Source organism: Bombina bombina, chromosome 2 (assembly GCF_027579735.1).
Source record: "Bombina bombina isolate aBomBom1 chromosome 2, aBomBom1.pri, whole genome shotgun sequence".
Classification (NCBI taxonomy): domain Eukaryota; kingdom Metazoa; phylum Chordata; class Amphibia; order Anura; family Bombinatoridae; genus Bombina; species Bombina bombina.
Genome location: NC_069500.1, coordinates 333735973 through 333760859, shown reverse-complemented (window position 1 = coordinate 333760859; position 24887 = coordinate 333735973). Strand labels below are relative to the sequence as shown.

At 40.0% G+C, this 24887-nt stretch overlaps 1 protein-coding gene across 1 annotated transcript in view; it reads left to right on the top strand.

The window, feature by feature from the left end:
- Nucleotides 1–23956, top strand: part of LOC128646941 (F-box/WD repeat-containing protein 8-like) — a 128208-nt gene extending 104252 nt beyond the window's left edge. Inside the window, exons 2-3 of the mRNA XM_053699751.1 lie at nucleotides 11929–12033; nucleotides 23684–23956. Coding sequence (XP_053555726.1) covers nucleotides 11929–12033; nucleotides 23684–23956 — 378 coding nt within the window. The remainder of the gene's footprint in view (nucleotides 1–11928; nucleotides 12034–23683) is intronic.
- The last annotated feature ends 931 nt before the right edge of the window (nucleotides 23957–24887 follow it).

The window sequence follows — 24887 nt, the reverse complement described above, 5'->3', positions numbered from 1 at the left end:
TTTTACCAAAAAAGTTCCTTGATTCCTCAGACAAGGGTCACCTTTTTTAGGTTTCCAGATAGATTGTGTCAATGTCTTTGTCTCTAATAGACAAGTCACAATTTATGTTGGGTTCAGCTTGTCGGAAACCTTCAGTCTTTATTATTTCCTTCAGTAGCTATATGCATGGAAGTTTTAGGTCTCATGACTGCAGCATCGGACTCGATTCCCTTTGCTCGTTTTCATATGAGACCTCTCCAGTTTTCAATGCTGAATTAATGGTGCAGGGATTATTCTAGGATATCACATTTAATATCCTTGAATCCCAATATTCAACTATCTCTGACTTGGTGGTTAGATCACCATTGTATAGTTCTACGGGTCTCTTTGGTTCATCCAACCTGGACCGTGATCATAACAGATGCAAGTTTTTTAGGTTGGGAAGCTGTCTGGGGATCTCTGACAGCACAAGGGGTTTGGAAATCTCAAGAAGCGAGATTTACAATCAATATTTTGGAACTCTGTGCGATTTTCAGAGCTCTTCAGTTCTGGCTTCTATTGAAGAGAGACGTTTTATTGGTTTTCAGACCGACAATGTCACAACTGTGGCGTATGTCAATCAGGGTGGGACTCAGTCCTCAGGCTATGAAAGAAGTATCTCGGATACTTACTTGGGCAGAATCCAGCTCCTGTATAATTTTTGTGGTCCATATACCAGGTATAGATAATTGGGAAGCGGATTATCTCCATCGTCAAGCTTTACATCCGGGAGAGTGGACTCTTCACCCAGATGTGTTTTTTCAAATTGTTCAGATCTGGGGGCTTCCAGAAATAGATCTGATGGCATCTCATCTAAACAAGAAGCTTCCCGGGTACCTATCAGGTCCAGGGATCCTCAGGCGGAAGCAGTGGCTGCATTAATACTTCCTTGGAGTTATCAACCTGCCTATATTTTTCCGCCTCTAGTTCTTCTTCCAAGAGTGATTTTCAAAATCATCATGGAGTAATCGTTTGTGCTGCTGGTGGCTCCAGCATGGCCGCACAGGTTTTGGTATGTGGATCTTGTTCGGATGTCCAGTTGCCAACCTTGGCCACTTCCACTAAGGCCAGACCTTATATCTCAAATCATTAAATTTGATGGTATGGAAATTGAACGCTTAGTCATAGAGGTTTCTCTGACTCCGTGATTAATACTATGTTGCAGGCTCGTAAATCTGTGTCTAGAAAGATTTATTACCGAGTTTGGAAGACTTACATTTCATGGTGTTCTTCTCATAAATTCTCTTGGCATTCTTTTAGAATTCCTAGAATTTTACAGTTTCTTCAGGATGGTTTAGATAAGGGTTTGTCTGCAAGTTCCTTGAATGGACAAATCTTTGCTCGTTCTGTTCCACAGAAAAAATGCTAATCTTCCTGATATTCATTGTTTTGTACAGGCTTTGTTTCGTATCAAGCCTGTCATTAAGTCAATCTCTCCTCCTTGGTGTATTCATTTGGTTTTGAGGGCTTTACAGGCTCCTCCGTTTGAGCCTATGCATTCTCTGGACATTAAATTACTTTCTTGGAAAGTATTGTTCCTTTTGGCATCTCTTCTGCTAGAAGAGTTTCTGAATTATCTGCTCGCTCTTGTGAGTCTCCTTTTCTGTTTTTTCATCAGGATAAGGTGGTTTTGCGGACTTCATTTAAATTTTTAACTAAAGTTGTGAATTCCAACAACATTAGTAGAGAAATTGTTGTCCCTTCGTTGTGTCCTAATCCTAAGAATTCTCTGGAGAGATCTTTTCATTCTTTGGATGTGGTAAGAGCTTTTAAATATTATGTTGAAGCTACTAAAGATTTCAGAAAGACTTCTAGTCTTTTCTGGTTCTAGGAAAGGTCAGAAGGCTTCTGCCGTTTCTTTGGCATCTTGGTTAAAGCTTTTGATTCATCATGCTTATTTGGAGTCGAGTAATTCCCCGCCTCAGAGGATTACGGCTCATTCTACTAGGTCAGTTTCAACTTCCTGGGCTTTTAAGAATTAAGCTTTTGTTGATCAGATTTGCAAAGCAGCAACTTGGTCTTCTTTGCATACATTTACTAAATTCTACCATTTTTGATGTTTTCTCTTCTTCAAAAGCAGTTTTTGGTAGAAAAGTACTAAAGGCAGCTGTTTCAGTTTGATACTTCTGCTTATAATTTCAGTTTTTTTCATTATAATTTAAAGATTAAAACTATTGATTTGGGTTGTGGATTAATTTTACAGCGGAATTGGCTGTCTTTATTTTTATCCCTCCCTCTCTAGTGACTCTTGCGTGGAGTTCCACATCTTGGGTATTTGCTATCCCATACGTCACTAGCTCATGGACTCTTGCCAATTACATGAAAGAAAACATAATTTCTCCTGTTAAGTGTAGTCAGTCCACGGGTCATCATTACTTATGGGATATTAACTCCTCCCCAACAGGAAGTGCAAGAGGATCACCCAAGCAGAGCTGCTATATAGCTCCTCCCCTCTACGTCACACCCAGTCATTCTCTTGCACCCAACTAATAGATAGGATGTGTGAGAGGACTGTGGTGATTAAACTTAGTTTTTTATATCTTCAATCAAAAGTTTGTTATTTTAAACGACACCGGAGTGTGTTGTTTCCTTCTCAGGCAGAATTTGAAGAAGAATCTACCTGAGTTTTTGTATATGATCTTAGCGGACGTAACTAAGATCCGTTTGCTGTTCTCGGCCATTCTGAGGAGTAAGGTAACTTCAGATCAGGGGACAGCGGGCAGGTTCACCTGCAAAGAGGTATGTTGCAGTATATTATTTTCTAAGGAATGGAATTGACTGAGAAAATACTGCTAATACCGATATAATGTAAGTACAGCCTTAAATGCAGTAGTAGCAACTGGTATCAGGCTGATATGTATATATGTTTACACTTAAGTATTTCTGGGGAATGGCACTTCACTGGGAAAATACTGTATGCATATAACTTTTAGCCTAACTTGCAGTGTGAGCGACTAGCAGCAGGCTTTTTAATGACATTTCATATATTAGATTTTAAACGTTTTCTGGCATGTTAAATCGTTTAATTATCTGAGGTACTTGGTGAAAATTGTTTTGGGCTTTATTTTCCACATGGCTGTCGTTTGTTTTAAATTAAAACAGTTTACTGAGCTTCCCTCACTGTTGTAGTGTGAGTGGGAGGGGCCTATTTTGGCGCTTTTACTACGCATCAGAAATTCAGTCACAGTCTGTCTTTTTCTCCCTGCATGATCCAGGACGTCTCCACAGAGCTCAGGGGTCTGCAAAACTAGTTTTGAGGGAGGTAATCACTCACAGCAGACCTGTGAGACTGTGCTTGACTGTGATAAAAACGCTTATATTGTCAATTGTTATACGTTTTTTTCTGATATTAAGGGTTAATCATCCATTGCTAATGAGTGCAATCCTTTGCTAAATTTGGTTTCTATAACTAATCCGGTTCATTGTTATTCAACTGTGTTAGTTTTTTTGTGTGCTTCTTAAAGGCACAGTAACGTTTTTACATATTGCTTGTAAATTTAGTTGAAAAGTATTTCCAAGCTTGCTAGTCTAATTGCTAGTTTGTTTAAACATGTCTGACACAGAGGAATCTCTTTGTGCAATATGTTCAAAAGCCAAGGTGGAGCCCAATAGAAATTTATGTACTAATTGCATTGATGCTACTTTAAATAAAAGTCAATCTGTACATGTTAAGCAACATTCACCAGACAACGAGGGGGAAGTTATGCCGACTAACTTGCCTCACGTATCAGTACCTGCATCTCCCGCTCAGGAGGTGCGTGATATTGTAACGCCAAGTACATCAGGGCAGCCATTACAAATCACTTTACAAGACATGGCTAATGTTATGACTGAAGTTTTGTCTAAATTGCCAGAACTTAGAGGTAAACGAGATCACTCTGGGATGAGAACAGAGTATACTGATAATGCTAGGGCCATGTCTGATACTGCGTCACAATTTGCAGAGCATGAGGACGGAGAGCTTCATTCTGCGGGTGACGGATCTGATCCAAATAAATTGGATTCAGACATTTCAAATTTTAAGTTTAAGCTGGAAAACCTCCGTGTATTGCTAGGGGAGGTGTTAGCGGCTCTGAATGATTGTAACACAGTTGCAATCCCAGAGAAAATGTGTAAGTTGGATAAATATTTTGCGGTACCGACAAGTACTGACGTTTTTCCTATACCTAAGAGACTTACTGAAATTACTACTAAGGAGTGGGACAGACCCGGTGTGCCTTTCTCATCCCCTCCTATATTCAGAAAAATGTTTCCAATAGACGCCACCACACGGGACTTATGGCAAACGGTCCCTAAGGTGGAGGGAGCAGTTTCTACTTTAGCTAAGCGTACCACTATCCCGGTGGAGGATAGCTGTGCCTTTTCAGATCCAATGGATAAAAAGTTAGAGGGTTACCTTAAGAAAATGTTTGTTCAACAAGGTTTTATATTACAACCCCTTGCATGCATTGCGCCTGTCACGGCTGCGGCAGCATTTTGGTTTGAGTCTCTGGAAGAGACCCTTGACTCAGCGACATTAGATGAGATTTCACTTAAGCTTAAAACCCTTAAGCTAGCTAATTCATTTATTTCTGATGCCGTAGTACATTTAACTAAACTTACGGCTAAGAATTCCGGATTCGCCATTCAGGCACGCAGAGCGCTGTGGCTAAAATCCTGGTCAGCTGATGTAACTTCTAAATCGAAACTACTTAACATACCTTTCAAGGGGCAGACTTTGTTCGGGCCCGGTTTGAAAGAAATTATCGCTGATATTACGGGAGGTAAAGGCCATGCCCTGCCTCAAGACAGAGCCAAACCCAGGGCTAGACAGTCTAATTTTCGTGCCTTTCGTAACTTCAAGGCAGGAGCAGCTTCAACTTCCTCTGCTCCAAAACAGGAAGGAGCTGTTGCTCGCTACAGACAAGGCTGGAAACCTAACCAGGCCTGGAACAAGGGCAAGCAGGCCAGAAAACCTGCTGCTGCCCCTAAGACAGCATGAAGTGAGGGACCCCGATCCGGTAACGGATCTAGTGGGGGGCAGACTCTCTCTCTTCGCCCAGGCTTGGGCAAGAGATGTCCAGGATCCCTGGGCGTTGGAGATCATATCTCAGGGATATCTTCTGGACTTCAAAGCTTCTCCTCCACAAGGGAGATTTCACCTTTCAAGGTTGTCAACAAACCAGATAAAGAAAGAGGCGTTTCTACGCTGTGTACAAGACCTTTTACTAATGGGAGTGATCCATCCAGTTCCGCGGTCGGAACACGGACAAGGGTTTTACTCAAATCTGTTTGTGGTTCCCAAAAAAGAGGGAACCTTCAGACCAATATTGGATTTAAAGATCCTAAACAAATTCCTAAGAGTTCCATCATTCAAGATGGAAACTATTCGGACAATCTTACCCATGATCCAAAGAGGTCAGTACATGACCACAGTGGATTTAAAGGATGCTTACCTTCACATACCGATTCACAGAGAACATTACCGGTATCTAAGGTTTGCCTTCCTAGACAAGCATTACCAGTTTGTAGCTCTTCCCTTCGGGTTGGCTACGGCTCCAAGAATCTTTACAAAGGTTCTGGGCTCTCTTCTGGCGGTACTAAGACCGCAAGGAATTTCGGTAGCTCCGTACCTAGACGACATTCTGATACAAGCGTCAAGCTTTCAAACTGCCAAGTCTCATACAGAGTTAGTACTGGCATTTCTAAGGTCGCATGGGTGGAAAGTAAACGAGGAGAAGAGTTCTCTCTTACCACTCACAAGAGTTCCCTTCTTGGGGACTCTTATAGATTCTGTAGAAATGAAAATTTACCTGACAGAGGACAGGTTAACAAAGCTTCTAAATGCTTGCCGTGCCCTTCATTCCATTCAACACCCGTCAGTGGCTCAATGCATGGAGGTAATCGGCTTAATGGTAGCGGCAATGGACATAGTTCCTTTTGCACGCCTGCACCTCAGACCGCTGCAATTGTGCATGCTAAGTCAGTGGAATGGGGATTACTCAGATTTGTCCCCTACGCTGAATCTGGATCAGGAGACCAGAGATTCTCTTCTATGGTGGCTTTCTCGGCCACATCTGTCCAGGGGGATGCCCTTCAGCAGGCCAGACTGGACAATTGTAACTACAGATGCCAGCCTACTAGGTTGGGGCGCTGTCTAGAATTCCCTGAAGGCTCAGGGATCATGGACTCAAGAGGAGAGTCTCCTTCCAATAAACATTCTGGAATTGAGAGCAGTTCTCAATGTCCTTCTGGCTTGGCCTCAGTTAGCAACTCTGAGGTTTATCAGGTTTCAGTCGGACAACATCACGACTGTGGCTTACATCAACCATCAGGGAGGGACAAGAAGTTCCTTAGCGATGATGGAAGTATCAAAGGTAATTCGCTGGGCAGAGTCTCACTCTTGCCACCTGTCAGCGATCCACATCCCAGGAGTGGACAACTGGGAGGCGGATTTCCTAAGTCGCCAGACTTTTCATCCGGGGGAGTGGGAACTTCATCCGGAGGTCTTTGCCCAAATACATCGACGTTGGGGCAAACCAGATATGGATCTCATGGCGTCTCGCCGGAACGCCAAGCTTCCTCGTTACGGGTCCAGGGACCCGGGAGCGGTCCTGATAGATGCCTTGACAGCACCTTGGACCTTCAGGATGGCTTATGTGTTTCCACCCTTCCCGATGCTTCCTCGTTTGATTGCCAGGATCAAACAGGAGAAAGCATCAGTGATTCTAATAGCGCCTGCGTGGCCACGCAGGACCTGGTATGCAGATCTAGTGGACATGTCATCCTGTCCACCTTGGTCTCTGCCTCTGAGACAGGACCTTCTAATTCAGGGTCCTTTCAAACATCAAAATCTAATTTCTCTGAAGCTGACTGCATGGAAATTGAACGCTTAATTTTATCAAAGCGTGGATTTTCGGAGCCAGTAATTGATACCTTAATACAGGCGAGGAAACCTGTTACCAGGACAATTTACCATAAGATATGGCGTAAATACTTACACTGGTGCGAATCCAAGGGTTACTCATGGAGTAAGGTTAGGATTCCTAGGATATTGTCTTTTCTACAAGAAGGTTTAGAAAAGGGTTTATCTGCTAGTTCGTTAAAGGGACAGATCTCAGCTCTGTCCATCCTTTTACACAAGCGTCTGTCAGAAGTTCCAGACGTTCAGGCTTTTTGTCAGGCTTTGGCCAGGATTAAGCCTGTGTTTAAAACTGTTGCTCCGCCGTGGAGCTTAAACTTAGTTCTTAACGTTTTACAGGGTGTTCCGTTTGAACCCCTTCACTCCATTGATATCAAGCTGTTATCTTGGAAAGTTCTGTTTTTAATGGCTATTTCCTCGGCTCGTAGAGTCTCTGAATTATCAGCCTTACATTGTGATTCTCCGTATCTGATTTTTCATTCAGATAAGGTAGTTCTGCATACTAAACCTGGGTTCCTACCTAAGGTAGTCACTAACAAGAATATCAATCAAGAGATTGTTGTTCCATCATTGTGTCCTAACCCTTCTTCAAAGAAGGAACGACTTCTGCACAATCTAGATGTAGTCCGTGCCCTGAAATTTTATTTACAGGCAACTAAAGATTTTCGACAAACTTCTTCCCTGTTTGTCGTTTATTCTGGACAGAGGAGAGGTCAAAAAGCATCTGCTACCTCTCTATCCTTTTGGCTTCGTAGCATAATACGCTTAGCCTATGAGACTGCTGGACAGCAACCTCCTGAAAGGATTACAGCTCATTCTACTAGAGCTGTGGCTTCCACTTGGGCCTTTAAGAACGAGGCCTCTGTTGAACAGATTTGCAAGGCTGCAACTTGGTCTTCTCTTCATACTTTTTCCAAATTTTACAAATTTGACACTTTTGCTTCTTCGGAGGCTGTTTTTGGGAGAAAGGTTCTTCAGGCAGTGGTTCCTTCCGTATAGAGATCCTGCCTGTCCCTCCCGTCATCCGTGTACTTAGCTTTGGTATTGGTATCCCATAAGTAATGATGACCCGTGGACTGACTACACTTAACAGGAGAAAACATAATTTATGCTTACCTGATAAATTCCTTTCTCCTGTAGTGTAGTCAGTCCACGGCCCGCCCTGTTTTTTAAAGCAGGTCTAAATTTTTAAATTATACTCCAGTCACCACTGCACCCTATAGTTTCTCCTTTCTCGTTTGGTTCTCGGTCGAATGACTGGGTGTGACGTAGAGGGGAGGAGCTATATAGCAGCTCTGCTTGGGTGATCCTCTTGCACTTCCTGTTGGGGAGGAGTTAATATCCCATAAGTAATGATGACCCGTGGACTGACTACACTACAGGAGAAAGGAATTTATCAGGTAAGCATAAATTATGTTTTATGTAAGAATTTACCTGATAAATTAATTTCTTTCATATTGGCAAGAGTCCATGAGACCCGCCCTTTTTATGGTGGTTATGATTTTTTTGTATAAAGCACAATTATTCCAGTTCCTTGTTGATGCTTTCGCTCCTTTCTTATCATCCCACTTCTTGGCTATTTGTTAAACTGAATTGTGGGTGTGGTGGGGGGTGTATTTATAGGCATTTTGAGGTTTGGGAAACTTTGCCCCTCCTGGTAGGAATGTATATCCCATACGTCACTAGCTCATGGACTCTTGCCAATATGAAAGAAATGAATTTATCAGGTAGATTCTTACATAAATTATGTTTTTCCTGATTTCATGTGTTATCCTATATATAAATGAAGGTATTGTGTATTTTTGGAGGCAGTTTTTTGCAACACTTTCATACTTGGAGATGCTTCTGTTAGAGAAGCCCTTTGTGATGATGAAACTGTTACAGATGGAGCAGAAAGCATGTTTCTTGAATTGGAAAAGCTATAGCCCTCCTTATTTAGTTCCAATAAAGTGATGGTAAATTTAATATGGCTGTTTTTTGGCAATCGATTTAAATATAAAAAATAATGAGTTACATTGATTAGAAATGTCACTTTCATATTTACTATTGTAATCTCTATCAAACCACTCTGATTGTATTGCGTGCTCTGGCAGCTCCGACAATAAGTGCTTTTTTTTTTTTTTTTTTTTTTTTAACTTTTAAGTTTTTGCTATTTTCCAATTGGAATCGTGGCTTTTTGGCACGTTTGAGGGGTGGGGGGGAAACTATCTTTGTTTCCTACGTTATGCTTATTCTCAGCGTTCAAGAAACACATGCGCATTAGCGATTTTGAAAACAGAGGCCCACAGTTCATTAGATATGGAGCATTGAGCATGCGCGAGAAATTTTGAGAATGTCACAGCAGTGTGTCATGCATACTTAGATGAGTGGGTGGGACCGCTCTCTAACTCGCAGTGCAAAATCAAGTACATGGGGACGGAGCTTAAGAATGCCGGACTAGAATCGTAAGTCCTTGGATATATAAATAGATAAATGAAATTTAAAAAAAATAAAATAGCGACTATTATATATAATTGCCGTATTAACAGAATCCATTTTCATAAAGTATACAAATTACCATCACTTTAAGTATTTCTAATGTCTTTAGGACACCTCTGGCATGCAAGGATGTGTTTTGTCACCCTGGTAGCATTTTGAAAAGCATATTTCTTTTCACAGTATTTGCAAATTGCAGGGGTTTTTTCTCACTGTGGAAGTGTTTGCAAATGATGAATGTTGGTCTCACCATTTTAGTGAGAGGATAAAAAAAACAATTTATTGGCCAAATTGCAGGTTAAGTAAGTCATCATTTGGATAAAGGTTATGAAGATAATCTATTAAATATGGGTCAATTTTCAGAATTTGGAGGAATATAAACTCTTAGCTTTCGATTAAAGGGGCCAGTAAACCCACAAAATAATGTAACTTGCTCCTGCTCTGGTCTGGTAGCAGGAGCGAGCTACATTGAGTTTAATGGAGCGATCGGGCTGGCTGTGAATAGACAGCGTGCCCGATGGCTTAGGGGAAACAAACAGGAGAGCCAGGAGCGGCGTACTGTAATAATAACTTTTGTAGCAATTTTCCACTGAAATCTTTTAAGGTAGAAATATGGCGCTAAGCTGATGTTATAGTATTCTGCACTATGTGCAGAATTATATAACATTATTTTGTTGGTTTACAGGCCCTTTAAGGCCTAACTGAGAGGACAGTAACAACTTTTAAATACTTAGGTATGTTGTTAGACCCCAATCTATCTTTTGGACTCCACATAGAAAAACTTGCCTCTAAACTTTATCCAAAACTAGGTGCCCTGTACAGAAACAAATCCTGCCTCAGCCCTACAGTAAAGGAAAAGATTGTACAGCAAATGCTGATGCCAATCATGGATTATGGGGACATAGTATAGGCACCTGCTTCGCAAACTTACCTTAATAAACTAAATACATTGTATAACTCGTTCTTCCGCTTTGTGCTACAATGTAACTACAGGACCCACCATTGTGACATGCTAAAAGAACTAAACTGGCTGTCGCTGGAATCCAGACGCACCCTCCACATCTTTCCTGCCTTGTCTTTAAGAGCCTTTCTGGGAAGCTCCCACCCTACCTGAGCAGAATGCTCTCCCCTGCTATTCCCACCTCCTATAACCTCCGATCCAATAACAGCACATTATTTAGCTTGCCTCAATTACAGAGCGCCACAATTATGGAATGACCGCCCTCACACTTTAAAAACTTCCCCAAGCCTAAAATCCTTTAAGAGATCCCTCTATACGTATCTCAAAACAGAATGCTCCTGTCATGGTTGATTAAATATTTCGTACCTGCTCTATGTTAAATGTTTGCATATATTGTGTATTATTATTGTTTTTGTATTTTATTGTACCCTATTGTATCAATGCAATGTTTTGTGGTCCCAGGACATGCTTGAAAACGAGAGAAATCTCAATGTATCCTTCCTGGTAAAATATTTTATAAATAAATAAATAAATAAACTTGATCAACTACACCAACAAGATAGAGCCCACAAGCAAAATAAACTGAAACATTTTCCCTGCAGTACTCCCTAGACACAGAAATGCATATTTCTCTTTTATTTCAGAGTTGCATCCGCAGTATTTTCTTAGTATTTGAATTGTTTTCCAGGATTTTCTTGTCTTCACGGTGCAGGAATTGCAAGTAATTGAGACTTGGGGCTCCATGTACGAAGCAGCAAGAGCTGCTCCGTAGCCCTTGCGGGGCAGGTACGCTTATGCGAGCCTGCTTCCTGCAATGTAAGAAGCAGCGGTCGGTGATTCACAGTTCCTTCACTCGCCCAATTGTGTAATGATACATACGGGCCATCGAATCAACAGATCCACTGCCCGTATGCAGCGAAGGCAGGCGCAAGTTGAGAAGCTGTCTGCCTGCCTTTTAATACATGGGGGCCTTAGTAAAGTCCCATGTCTTTCATGAAAGTTTTCATGTTGTTTAGTTTTTAGAAATAATATTGGAGGTTTAAACACCATGCCATACATTATCATTGTAAAAGAACATATGCTATACTCCATTTTTTTTACTTTTCTGGAATAAACAGCTTTAGGGGTAAAAAATTTTACCCTCCCATTTTTTTTTCTTTTTTGAGGTCTTCCTATCTCTTCTACTGAATAATACCATGAAACTGAACTATTTAAGTGTTATGACTATTTGTTTGTATACTCATGTCTTGGTATATACAGTATTAAGTAATGGCGTATAAAGCAAATTCTATATACAATAATATACTGCCCTCTAGTTCTCTATCATCTCAGTATTTTGTATTACTAAGGGAAAACTGGTCAGAAATTTTACTTTGAAGTGGGAGTATACAGGGGCTGACAAATGTACTTAAAATGTGAGAGGCAGCAAATATATTAAAGGAATAAGCCACATTTTTATGAGTCATATAGGTGTATTTTTGTATATAGAAATATGTAAAAAAAATCCAAAAATACATCTCTAGGACCCATGGTTTATTAATAATTAATGCATACATATGTCTTTTATTTCCAGAATGATATCAATGAGATTCCCTTCTTCGACATCCAGCTTCCTTATGAAATTGCCTTACAGATTTTTCAGTACTTGGGTATGACAGAACTTGGAAGATGTGCACAGGTATGTAATGGTTTTTACTAGGTTCTGGTTCAGAACATAGTTCTGTTTATTATAGTTTTTATTATTGCTTAAAGGGATTGGAAAGCAAAAATTAAACTTGCATGATTCATATATAGCATGTAAAAATACACTTTCCTTCTTAATACAGGGAGAGTCCACAGCTGCATTCCTTACTTGTGGGAAATACTGAACCAGGAGGAGGCAAAGAAACACCAGCCAAAGGCTCAAATACCTCCCCCACTTCCCTCATCCCCCAGTCATTCTTTACCTTTCGTCACAGGAGGTTGGCAGAGAAGTGTCAGAAGATTTCGGAGTAGTTCCTTATGGAGGGTAGTACCCTTTGAGATGGGACTGGGGTTTTAAGTAGTCTTGTCAACCTCTCAGTGAGAGCATTGATGAAAGTTAGAGTCTGGAGATGCAGGGAGAGTCTTTCTGCGAAACCAACCAGACTCATATTAACAGCTCCTAAGCAATCAGTGTTGATGAGTTTCGCTGCCTGCTTTTCTTACTCAAGTCCATGTCAGAAGCGCAGCTACAATCTGTCAAACTTGAAGGACCGTGTTTCTTTTCCACGGCATAGATTCCGGTAAGACCTTTCAATTTTTACACATATTGCAAACGCTAGAAGACAGGGTCACAGTGTGGCGCCTTTTATCTATATGGAATCAAGGGTTAATATCTCCTGAGGGGGATTATGAACAGTTGGTTTTTATCATATATGCTTTATTTGATTTTATGCTGCTTTATGTGTTAGATGTTTATGGGCTCATAGACTGAGATGGAACAGACAGGTTTCACTTTCACTTTGAAGGTTGCTCAGCTTAAAAGCTTGGTGCGCTTTTTCTCTTAGCAGGGACGGTCCTGCATTGCGCACCATGTGACCGGAATTGTCGAGGCTGCCATTGACAGAGTTACTACCGGAGAGGAGTTTTATCTCTGTTCTGTCTGGGTCATAGGAGGTGGTGAGTGCCCCAGCCATTGGGGGTATAATTTTTTTATTTAAAATAAAGTTATTTTTTTCTGTAGTCCTCAGCATATCGTACTTTAGCTATGGAGGATTCTGATTCATTAGAGGGTTCTCCCTCTATTTCAAGTAGTAATGCCTGTTTATATTGAGATGGAGCTCTGGAATATCCACCCTCTCAATTATGTTCCATATGCCTTTTGATAAGGGGATTATATCAAATAAGGTTGACATGTTTGATACCACTGAGCCGCCCACCTCTGAGGAGTCCTCGTCCAGTGAGGTGCACACCCTACATGCATCTTTTTATACACATGCAGCTTCCCATTGCACTGCTAATCCTCCATCTGGAGGGGGCCTTTTTTTCACCAGACGTTACTGCGCAGTTTCATACGGCGGTGTCTGCGGCCATTAGTGCTTTCCCTCACATGGCTAAGCGCAAGCGAAAAGTTCAATCTTGCACTCCTGCCCAGGGGGCATCATGTTATTTGTCGGATATATCGGTTATCCGAGGATGAAGTTCTCTCTGAAACTTCAGAGTATGAACTTTCAGTGTTGGAGTCTGCTGCCTATAATCATCCACCTGTGGAGGACCCAGTTTTTAGATTTAGGACAGAACGTTTACGCTTTCTACTGAAGGAGGTTTTGACTACATTAGAGGTTTCAAAGGCCGAGCTGCCAGACGAACTTTTGGGTCCTAAATTTGATGGCAATCATTATTAAGAACGAGTGGGTCAGGATTAGATTCCTCTTCCCCGTCGTCTGCCTTTTAAGGATCCCAGTCCCAGACTCTATATGAGGGTGGGTTTTCTTTTTTCCATCCCTACTCGGTTAACGCTATTTTTACGCTTGTCACACGTAATAGCCTGTGTGAGGATAGTTCGTCGTTCATAGAGCCGCCGGATATAAGGATGGAAACTCTGTTAAAGAGGGTGTTTCAACTAGGGGATATTTTCTTTTACTGGTGGCGCTTGTCGCTGCAGTTGCTGGAGCGGCTACCTTTTGGTACGTCTCCTTCTCGAAATTGATCAAGGTGGAGGGTTCCCTCAACATTTTTCAGGAAAGAATTACGGCCTTCTGGGTTACTAATTCTTTTATCTGTGCTGTTATTACACAGATTAATTAGCCTAAGGCTAAGACTTCAGGTTTTCTGTTCAGACTGACAGATATAACTTCTAAGTCTAGTCTCTTTCCCTCTCCTTTAAGGGAAAGAGTTTGTTTGACTATCTCCACGGTTTCAGGGGCCAAGGGTGCTTTCATACCGTAAGATAAGGAGAACAAATCTAAGGGACTAAGTTCGTATTTTCCATTAGTTCTGATAAAAGCCCAGCATCAGAGGCCTCCACTAAGCCAGAGCAAACCAAGAGTTATTGGAAGCCGGCTCAGTCCTGGAATAGATCCAAGCAGAGCAAGAAGCCCACCGAGACGCATATCGGCAACAGAGCCTTTTTCAAGATCTTGAAAAAGGCTCTGTTGCCGATACGCGTTGATCTGCCCCAACAGCTTACACAAGTTAATCAGGCCTCCAGGACCGCTGCATCTAACCTGAGGTTTGAAATAATAGACCTCGGTTAGCATTGAGACAGCGAGAGGAGCCGTACTAAATAAAAATCTTAATAACAGTGCGCGCACTTATTCAAACAAAGACCGGTTATTATTGGTCAAAGGAATCCACGTGACCTCACAGTCATTCTAAACGGAACACCGACGGAAGAAACAAATTCACGGAGGAGAGCGTTTATTGCATAAAGGTACTGTGAAAATTTAACCTTAAAAGGAGATTAATTGCTGCTAACAAAGCCCTCTGGTGAAGGACCACCTGGAAAACCGGGTTAAAGTGTATCCATTGGGACCCGCATTTTGAAACATCTGTTACAAAACTTTATATTTAACAAGGGAGATTGCCATAACGGTTCATATTAGTGTAGCATTTAGAAACTCTATATTTTTTACAGTGCCATTATACTTGCCATTATACTTGCACCATTATTTTTAGCCTCTGTAAATTACTGTTTTTAGCATTTATTAATTGCTGTATGGATTTGATTGTATGTTTTTAACGCTATATATTTATAACACCGGTGTTATTTAATTTAGAGTTTCTAATACTAGTATTTTATTTACCTGCTATATCACAATGTCTATTAAAATTTTATTGTTCTAAACTATTCCTAAAGGTCTTTTTTATGCTCTTTCAACGGTTTCCAATTCCGAATTCATTACTACCCTATTGATATATACGCTATATCCGATATCCTCTATCTCTTGATTAAATTTTGTTAAAATTGATATTAGCATACCACATTAGATATAGTTCAGTCTATATTCAGAATTAGATTTATTTCAACCATATTAAGAATTATTTCAATTATTTAAATACACAATTAATCTGCTATCACACATAATTTGTGGCACTCAAGATTCACATTTATTATAGTTATTACATTTATTACATATACTAATTTATTATAAACCAAAAGAAGAAGCGCCCCTTCTTACCTTTCTTGCTAGCTTCAACATGTCTTGCCCTCCAGACTTCCTTGAGGCCATCTGTTGCTCAGTGTATGGAGGTGATTGGTCCAGCATGGACATCGTTCTCTTTGCCAGATTCCACCTCAGGTGACTGTGCATGCTGAGGCAGTAGAACGGAGATCATTTTGGATCCGTCTCAACAGATTTCTCTGGACAGCCGGTCAAGAGAATCGCTCTCTTGGTGGCTTTGTCCAGATAATCCCGAGGGACATCCTTTTTAAGACTATCCTGGGTGACTGTGACTACGGACACAAGTCTGTCAAGATGGGGAGCTTTTTGGGGCGCCAAGAAGGCGCAGGTTCTGTGGACGCAGGAGGAGAGTCTTTCCCGTTCAACACCTAGACCTTTGGGCAATATTCAATGCTCTGAAGGCTTGGCCCCTACTGGGTTTGTCCCAATTTATCTGATTCCAATCAGACAATATAACCTCTTTGGCTTACATCAACCATCAGGGGGAACGAGAAGCTCCCTAGCAATGAGGGAAGTTTCTCGGATTCTCAAGTGGGCTGAGACCCACAACTGTTCACTGTCAGCGATCCACATTCCGGGTGTGGACATCTGGGAAGCGGATTTTCTCGGCAGACAATACTTTCATTAGCGGTGCCTTGGAGGTTAAATCTAATTTCTCTTTTCCTGTCATTTCCACTCCTTTCTCGAGTGGTGGCTCAAATCATACAAGAGCAGGCATCAGTGATACTAATTGCTCCATCTTGGCCGCGAAGGATATGGTTCACGGATCTAGTGGGGATGTCATCATCTCCTCTTTGGAGGTTACCTTGTTGCAGGGATCTGCTGGAACAAGGCCCCTTTCTTCGTCAAGATCTAGATTCTCTGAGGCTGACTGCGTGGAGATTGAACACTTAGTCTTAGCCAAGAGAGGTTTTATGAGAGTGTTATTGATACTCTCATTCAAGCTCGTAAGCCGGTTACTCGTTGCATCTATCATAAGGTGTGGAGGACATTCTTATTCTGGTGTGAAGAGCGTGGTTTGTCCTGGCACAAAGAAAGGTTGCCACGATTCTTTCTTTTCTCCAGGGTGGACTGGAGACGGGCCTCTCAGCTAGTTCCTTGAAGGGACAGATTTCAGCCCTTTCTGTTTTACTGCACAGGCTCGCTGAGCTTCCGGATGTACAGTCTTTTGTTGAGGTTCTGACTAGGATCAGGCCGGTTTAGAGATCTAATGCTCCTCCTTGGAGTTTAAATCTTGTTCTTAAAGTTTGCAACGGGCTCCGTTTGAGCCTATGCATGAGGTTGACATTAAGTTGTTGTCTTGGAAGGTTCTTTTTCTACTAGCTATTGATTCTCTGCGCAGAGTCTCTGAGATTGCTTCCTTGCAATGCGACCCTCCTTATCTGGTGTTCCATGCTGATAAGGCTGTTCTACGAACTAAGTTAGGATTTCTTCCTAAGGTTGTGTCAAATCGCAACATCAATCAAGAAATTGTGGTTCCTTCCTTATGTCCTAATCCTTCTTCATCGAAGGAATGTTTACTGCATATTCTGGATGTGGTTCATGCCTTAGACAAACTTCTTCTCTGTTTATTATCTATTCTTGGAAGCGTTGGAGTCAGAGGGCCTCTTCGACTTCCTTATCTTTTTGGTTGAGGAGTATCTTCCGCTTAGCATATGAGTCAGCGGGTCTCAGAGGATTACGGCTCATTCTACGAGAGCAGTGGCTTCCTCTTGGGCCTTCAAAAATGAGGCCTCTATGGATGAGATTTGTAAGGCTACCTGGTCCTCCTTACATACTCTTTCCAAATTTTACAAGTTTGATATTTTTTGCTTCTGCTGAAGCAACCTTCGGGAAGAAAGTTTTGCAGGCTGTGGTGCCCCCAGATTAGGGGCCTCCTCTCTTTTTTACCCTCCCGTTGGCAGTCTGTGTCCTCTGGAGCTTGGGTATAATTTCCCACAAGTAAGGAATGCAGCTGTGGACTCTTCCTGTATTAAGAGGGAAAACATACATTTTGCTTACCAGATAATTTCCTTTCCTTCTGTACAGGGAGAATCCACAGCTCCCGCACGTGTTCTCTGATGGGCGGCCCTAAATTTTAATTTATTCTTCTGGCACCTTTTTCACCCTGATATTTCTTCTACTGTTCCTTGTTCCCTCGGCAGAATGACTGGGGGATGAGGGGAAGGTTTTTGAGCCTTTGGCTTGGGTGTCTTTGCCTCCTCCTGGTGGCCAGGTTCAGTATTTCCCACAAGTAAGGAATGCAGCTGTGGACTCTCGCTTTACAGAAGGAAAGGAAATTATCTGGTAAGCATAATTTATGTTTTTGTTATCAAATATACTTTGTTCTTTTAGTATCCTTTGAAAAGAGCATTTACTTATCTTACACTTCTAGCAGCTAGCTGGTGAGTGGTGGTTACACGCATTTGTCTCTTGTAATTCGCTCACCAGATGTGTTCAGTTAGCTCACAGTAGTGCATTGCTGCTCTGTAGCTATATACAAGCAATAGTGTAATAATATAATGCTCTAACATAATATAAGTTTGATTCCTTTAAAGGGACATTAAACACTTTGAGCTAATATCAAATATTTAATTATGCATAGTAAAACAACTTTGCAGTACACCTTCATTATTTATTTTGATCCCTTTCATATAATTTAACATTGGAAATTGAGAGTTCCTTTTTAATTCTGAGATTTTGAATTGCACAATGCAGCCCTCACAAGTCTAACCCTGCCACATATATGCCCCTAATTGGATTAAGCAGATCTTATCATATAAGAAGCTGCAAAAAAAATGTAATTACAAGGGGCCCCATCTGATATGCAGCGTCAGCCGCAAAAGCTAGCGACGCCGGTTTTTGCGTGGGTTTGGTATCCTATATACAGCGCCGCATATAAATGCGGCACGTATATTTCACCCGTCGGACATAGTTTTTTTCCCCATAGACTAACCTATAAAACCCGCGCAATTTGGTATCCAATATCCAGCGCAAGGCCTTAAGTGGCGAAAATGGAGAAAACTTACTCCATTTTCACCTCGCCATAAAAAGCAACCGTAGCAGGCCTTGCGCTGAGTATGGGAGCACCGTAACTCCCTAAAATGCCTACAAAAAAAAACCTTAACACCTAACGCATACGCAATGTCTACCTGTCAACCGCAATCCCCCACCACAATACCTAATAAAGTGTTTAACCCCTAAACCGCCGCTCCCGGACCCCGCTGCCACCTACATTAAAGGGACAGTCTACACCAGAATTTTTATTGTTTTAAAAGATAGACAATCCCTTTATTACCCATTTCCCAGTTTTGCATAACCAACACAGTTATAATAATATACTTTTAACCTCTGTGATTATCTGGTATCTAAGCCTCTGCAGACTGCCCCCTTTTTCAATTCTTTTGACAGACTTGCAGTCTAGCCAATCAGTGCCTGCTCCCAGATTATTTCACGTGCACGAGCACAGTGTTATCTATATGAAATATGTGAACTAACACCCTCTAGTGGTGAAAAACTGTTAAAATGCAAGCTGAAAGAGGTGGGCTTCAAGGTCTAACAAATTAGCATATGAACCTCCTAGGTTAAGCTTTCAACTAACAATGCCAAGAGAACAAAGCAAAATTGGAGATAAAAGTAAATTGGAAAATTGTTTAAAATGACATGCTCTATCCAAATCATGAAAGTTTATTTTGGCCTAGACTGTTCCTTTAAATGTATTAACCCCTAATCTGACCCCCCTACACCACCGCCACCTACATTAAATGTATTACCCCCTTATCTGACCCCCCTACACCGCCGCCACCTACATTAAATGTATTACCCCCTAATCTGACCCCCCTACACCGCCGTCACCTACATTAAATATATTAACCTCTAATCTGACCCCCCTACACCGCCGCCACCTACATTAAATGTATTACCCCCTAAACCTAAGTCTAACCCTAACACCCCCTAACTTAATTATTATTTAAATAAATATAAATAAAATAACTATTATTAACTAAATTATTCCTATTTATCACTAAATACTTACCTATAAAATAAACCCTAAGATAGCTACAATATAATTAATAATTACATTGTAGCTATTTTAGGATTTATATTTATTTTACAGGTAACTTTGTATTTATTTTAACTAGGTACAATAGCTATTAAATAGTTAATAACTATAGTATTCATGCCATAGAAATGACAGAGCAAAGAGAGGAGGCGGCATTGTAATCTATGTTGACAATTCCACAAAGTTCACCCCCATACAAAAATCTAGCTCTCCTCCCACCTTTGATTTCCTTTCTGGCAAAATTGAGATCCCGTGCAGTAAATCAATCATTGTTGCAGGAATCTACCGCCCACCTAGCTCCCCTGTGCATTCCATTTCGGACATAGCACAGCTCCTTAGTGAATCCATAGCTCAAAACCCAAAAAGTGAAATTTTTGGTTTTTGGAGATTTTAATATTGATTGGCTGAATCCAAAAAATAACAGTTGTCGCTCGCTGTTTAAATCTTTGCAGCTAGCGCAATTAATCTCCTCCCCAACTCGCATAAACATCAAAAGCCATAATCAAACCCTGCTCGACTGGATTCTCTCCACTTCTCCCGACCGAATCCAGGAGGCAGGTGTAATCCCTAACAATTTCAGTGACCACTGCTTAGTGTACTGCGTGCGCAAAATAAAGGCAAATAAATACTCTCCCAAGGTTAAAATCACCAGGTCCTTCAAAAAATTTAATATTCAATCATTTCTAAATGACATCAAGAACCTCCCCTGGCACAGATTAAACCTAATCCCAGATCTAGACTCTGCCGTTGAATTTTTTCAGTCTGAACTCCTACAATTTTGCAATTTACATGTCCTGCTGCGTAAGGTGAGAGTAAAAGGAGCACACTTGAACTGGATCACAGCTGACCTCATTCAAATGTACCAATTTCGGGATTCATTGTGGTCAAAGTTCAAGCATACTGGCTCTATGAACGATCACTGTGTATATAGACAATGGCGAAATATATGCACTAAACAAACAAAATTGGCCAAGGCCCAATATTTCTATGAAAATCTGAACAATAACATATCAAACCCTAGAAAGTTTTGGAAACTCATAAATAACTTACAAAATCCACCAATCCACTCCCAACCCTCCACTATCAAAATGGATAACCAAAACCTGCAACGCATCCTGAAACTACAAATGTGGATCAGGCCCCACTAAAACAGCAAAGACCCAATATAGAGAAGTTCAATTTTAGACCTGTACCCATCAATGTCGTTAAACACCTTAATAATCTAAAAATGAAAAACCAGTCTGGACCTGATCAAATCCCAGCAATGCTGTTGAAGCTCAGTGCGCCAGCAATTGCTAAGCCTGTCACAACCCTAATTAATGAATCCTTGATGTCTGGATATATACCCAAACTCTGGAAGACTGCAAGAGTAGTGCCTATTCATAAAAGTGGGGAGTTAACCTTGGTTTCTAACTATCGCCCTATATCATTGCTCCCAGTATTATCAAAAATCTTAGAAAAATGCGTCCATACGCAATTATGCAAGTATTACCAACTTTCTAACTATCTGACCCCTGATCAATCAGGTTTTCGACCGAATCACTCCACTACAACTGCCCTCCTAAAAGTTTGCAACAACATCCAAACTGGCATGGAACAAGGAGACCTAACTGGAGCTATTTTCCTTGATTTCGCAAAGGCTTTTGACACAGTGGACCACGACATACTACTGCTCAAACTAAAAAACTCTGGTATTGCTGATCGTCCGTTAACCTGGTTTAGATCATATGTCCCAAATCTCTGAAACATATAAGCGCAAACAGACTCAAGTGTAGGTAGATACAACAAACGCACCACACTTTCTGAATTGTACTTACAAGATTATAATTTATTCAGGCGGTTTGTTAACACAACATATGATGTCCAAGAAAAATCGTTCATACAAGGTAGTTTAAAACATAAGTCTCTGCAAGTGAGAATTCCGGAACCAAAGTGTCCGTCTTTAGTAAGTGTCCGTAATAGTGACTTCAGATAGAAGAACGCTGTATTTGGAAGCGTCAATGTGAAAGCCGATGTCGTCACTGAAGCAAAGTACGGATCCTCAAACAGTCCAAAAGGCCTCAACGCGTTTCAACCGCCAACGTGCGGTCTTTCTCAAGAGGTGAAGTTAATGCCTCTTCTCACAGCACAAGCCACTATATAGCCAACAGGCTTATTTCATTGGAGGGGAGAAAATCTCGTTAGATAACTGGCCTGCCTGCTATGTTTGCTATGTAAAGCGAACTTAGATCCATGTACATGATAAATAAAAGGCACATATTATAATACTAATAAAAACAGAATTATAATAAAGTACTAAGAACATAATTTATAAGCTATTCTAAGAAGTATAAATTAATAAACCACTAAGAATGTCAATAATAAACTACAATATACTAATAGATTTTCACAGGCGTTTTTTTTGCCAATTATTAATGAAGTGTTGAAAGATAGTGTGAAACAAACGACAAAAAGAGAACAACATTAGTATAAAAAATCTATTAAAAACACAAATTTTTAATTTTATACTGTTAAAAAACATAATAATGTACTGTTAAAAATGTAATTACTAAATTATTCTAAAAAATATGAATTAATAGACCGCAAGAACTGTCACTAGTAAATTGAAATATACCAATATATTTTCACAGACGTTTTTTATGGCCATTATTAATGAGATGTTAAAAAACCATATTAAACAAACGACAGAGAGAGAACAATGTAAATACAAAAATCTTTTTAAAAAATAAAAGAAAAATAACTCATTATCCATGTTTACTATTATATTAGGGGTTATTTGATGAATGTAAGCATATGATATCACATCATTTACAATAAACTAAATTTAAAAATATATAAATATACACCATATACGTAAGGTATATATTATGCATAAATCAATACCTAAAATAATACAATAATTAGAACTCCAATGTATATAATATATACACTCATGTTACATGCACATATGAGTAAAAATAAAACAAAATATAAATATAAATGTAGCTAAGGAGAAGAAAAAAGGAGTGATACAGTGGAAAAAATCAAAGATATGCAAAGGGAATAGCCATTGTAACCTATCTGCCTTATAACAATTAGCACATATAAACTCTACCAGTGGAATACATACTAAAGCTAATTTAAAAATATTGAACTATTCAGGACATAAAAATATTCAAAGCATTTAAAATATTAAAAATATTCAAAATATTCAAAATATCCAAAATATTCAGAACAAGGACATGACATACATAAATAGATTAATTAATTTAATCACTTACATATATACGTGCATATATAGATATACACACATACATATATACATGTGTATATATAAGTACACCTGTCCAAAAAATCTCTAGAAAACTATACACTAGGAGACCCTATCCTTGACTTCTAGCCAAAAATTGGGAAACTTACATGAAGGCTGCTAGATCTAAATCAACATTGAGACCACCTGGACACAGACAGTTCAACTTCTGTATCCAGAATGTCTCACGTTTGCGTAATGTAAGTAGTCTGTTAGGGATGGAGGGGGAAATCCAGTCAATGACCTGCACCTTGAGTGTTCTGGGGTCTCCACCATGAATATCTCTAAAGTGAAGGGGAACACTGTGCTTATCCATCTCATTTCTAATATTGTTAAGGTGTTCTGACACTCTACGCCTGATCTTTCTTTTCGTGCGACCCACATACATAAGACCACACCCACAAGTTAATAGATATACAACATGAGTAAAATCACACGTACAACGGCATTGAATCTTAAAATTACGAGATTTATCACTATTTGTGAAGTTAAGATCTTTGTTTACATGTTTGCACATTCCACAGTTGTGTTTACCACATTTATATGTGCCTTCTTTAAGACTTAACCAGTTACTCTTACTCACTGTTGTTTTATCTCCTTTCACTGCTTTCAATTTACTAGGGGCTAACAGATTTCTCAAGTTTCTACCCTTCCTAAAGGTGATTTGGGGATGTTCCGATATCGATGATGCTAACATACTATCTGATTTTAATATGCCCCAGTGTTTCCTAAAGGCCTCCTTAATGATCATATGGCCTTCATTTTAGGTAGTTATGAATCTGATAGAATCCTGATCCTGTACATTTTGTTTATGAAGTCTACCTGTCGAACTCATATAATCTGTTCTTAACAGAGAATCCCTAGTACGCCCCATAGCCTTACTCCTAGAGTCCTTGATTTTGACCGGATCATATCGTTTGACTATAAACTTATTCGCCATAATGTCTGCTTCTTTATTGAAATCGCTAATAGAGCTACAATTTCTTCTCAGCCTGAGAAACTGGCTATATGGAATGTTGTCTTTCCAATGGCGTTGATGGGCACTCTTATAGTCAATGAAGCTATTTCTTTCAGTGGGTTTCCTATAGTTGGTAACTGCTATTTTATTATCACTATTTACGAATAATCGCAGATCAAGAAATTCAATTTCAGTACGAGAGTGGTTTTCAGTGAATTTAAGATTATAATTATTATTAATATATCTAACAAATTCGTCCACTACATTAAGGTCCCCCTCCCATAGGATGATCACGTCATCAATATATCTGTGATATTTAACTATATTCTTACTGAACTTATGTGCCTTCCAAATGAATTCGCCTTCGAAGGTGTGCATATACCTTAATGTAGTGGACGAATTTGTTAGATATATTAATAATAATAATTATAATCTTAAATTCACTGAAAACCACTCTCGTACTGAAATTGAATTTCTTGATCTGCGATTATTCGTAAATAGTGATAATAAAATAGCAGTTACCAACTATAGGAAACCCACTGAAAGAAATAGCTTCATTGACTATAAGAGTGCCCATCAACGCCATTGGAAAGACAACATTCCATATAGCCAGTTTCTCAGACTGAGAAGAAATTGTAGCTCTATTAGCGATTTCAATAAAGAAGCAGACATTATGGCGAATAAGTTTATAGTCAAAGGATATGATCCGGTCAAAATCAAGGACTCTAGGAGTAAGGCCATGGGGCGTACTAGGGATTCTCTGTTAAGAACAGATTATATGAGTTCGACAGGTAGACTTCATAAACAAAATGTACAGGATCAGGATTCTATCAGATTCATAACTACCTACAATGAAGGCCATATGATCATTAAGGAGGCCTTTAGGAAACACTGGGGCATATTAAAATCAGATAGTATGTTAGCATCATCGATATCGGAACATCCCCAAATCACCTTTAGGAAGGGTAGAAACTTGAGAAATCTGTTAGCCCCTAGTAAATTGAAAGCAGTGAAAGGAGATAAAACAACAGTGAGTAAGAGTAACTGGTTAAGTCTGAAAGAAGGCACATATAAATGTGGTAAACACAACTGTGGAATG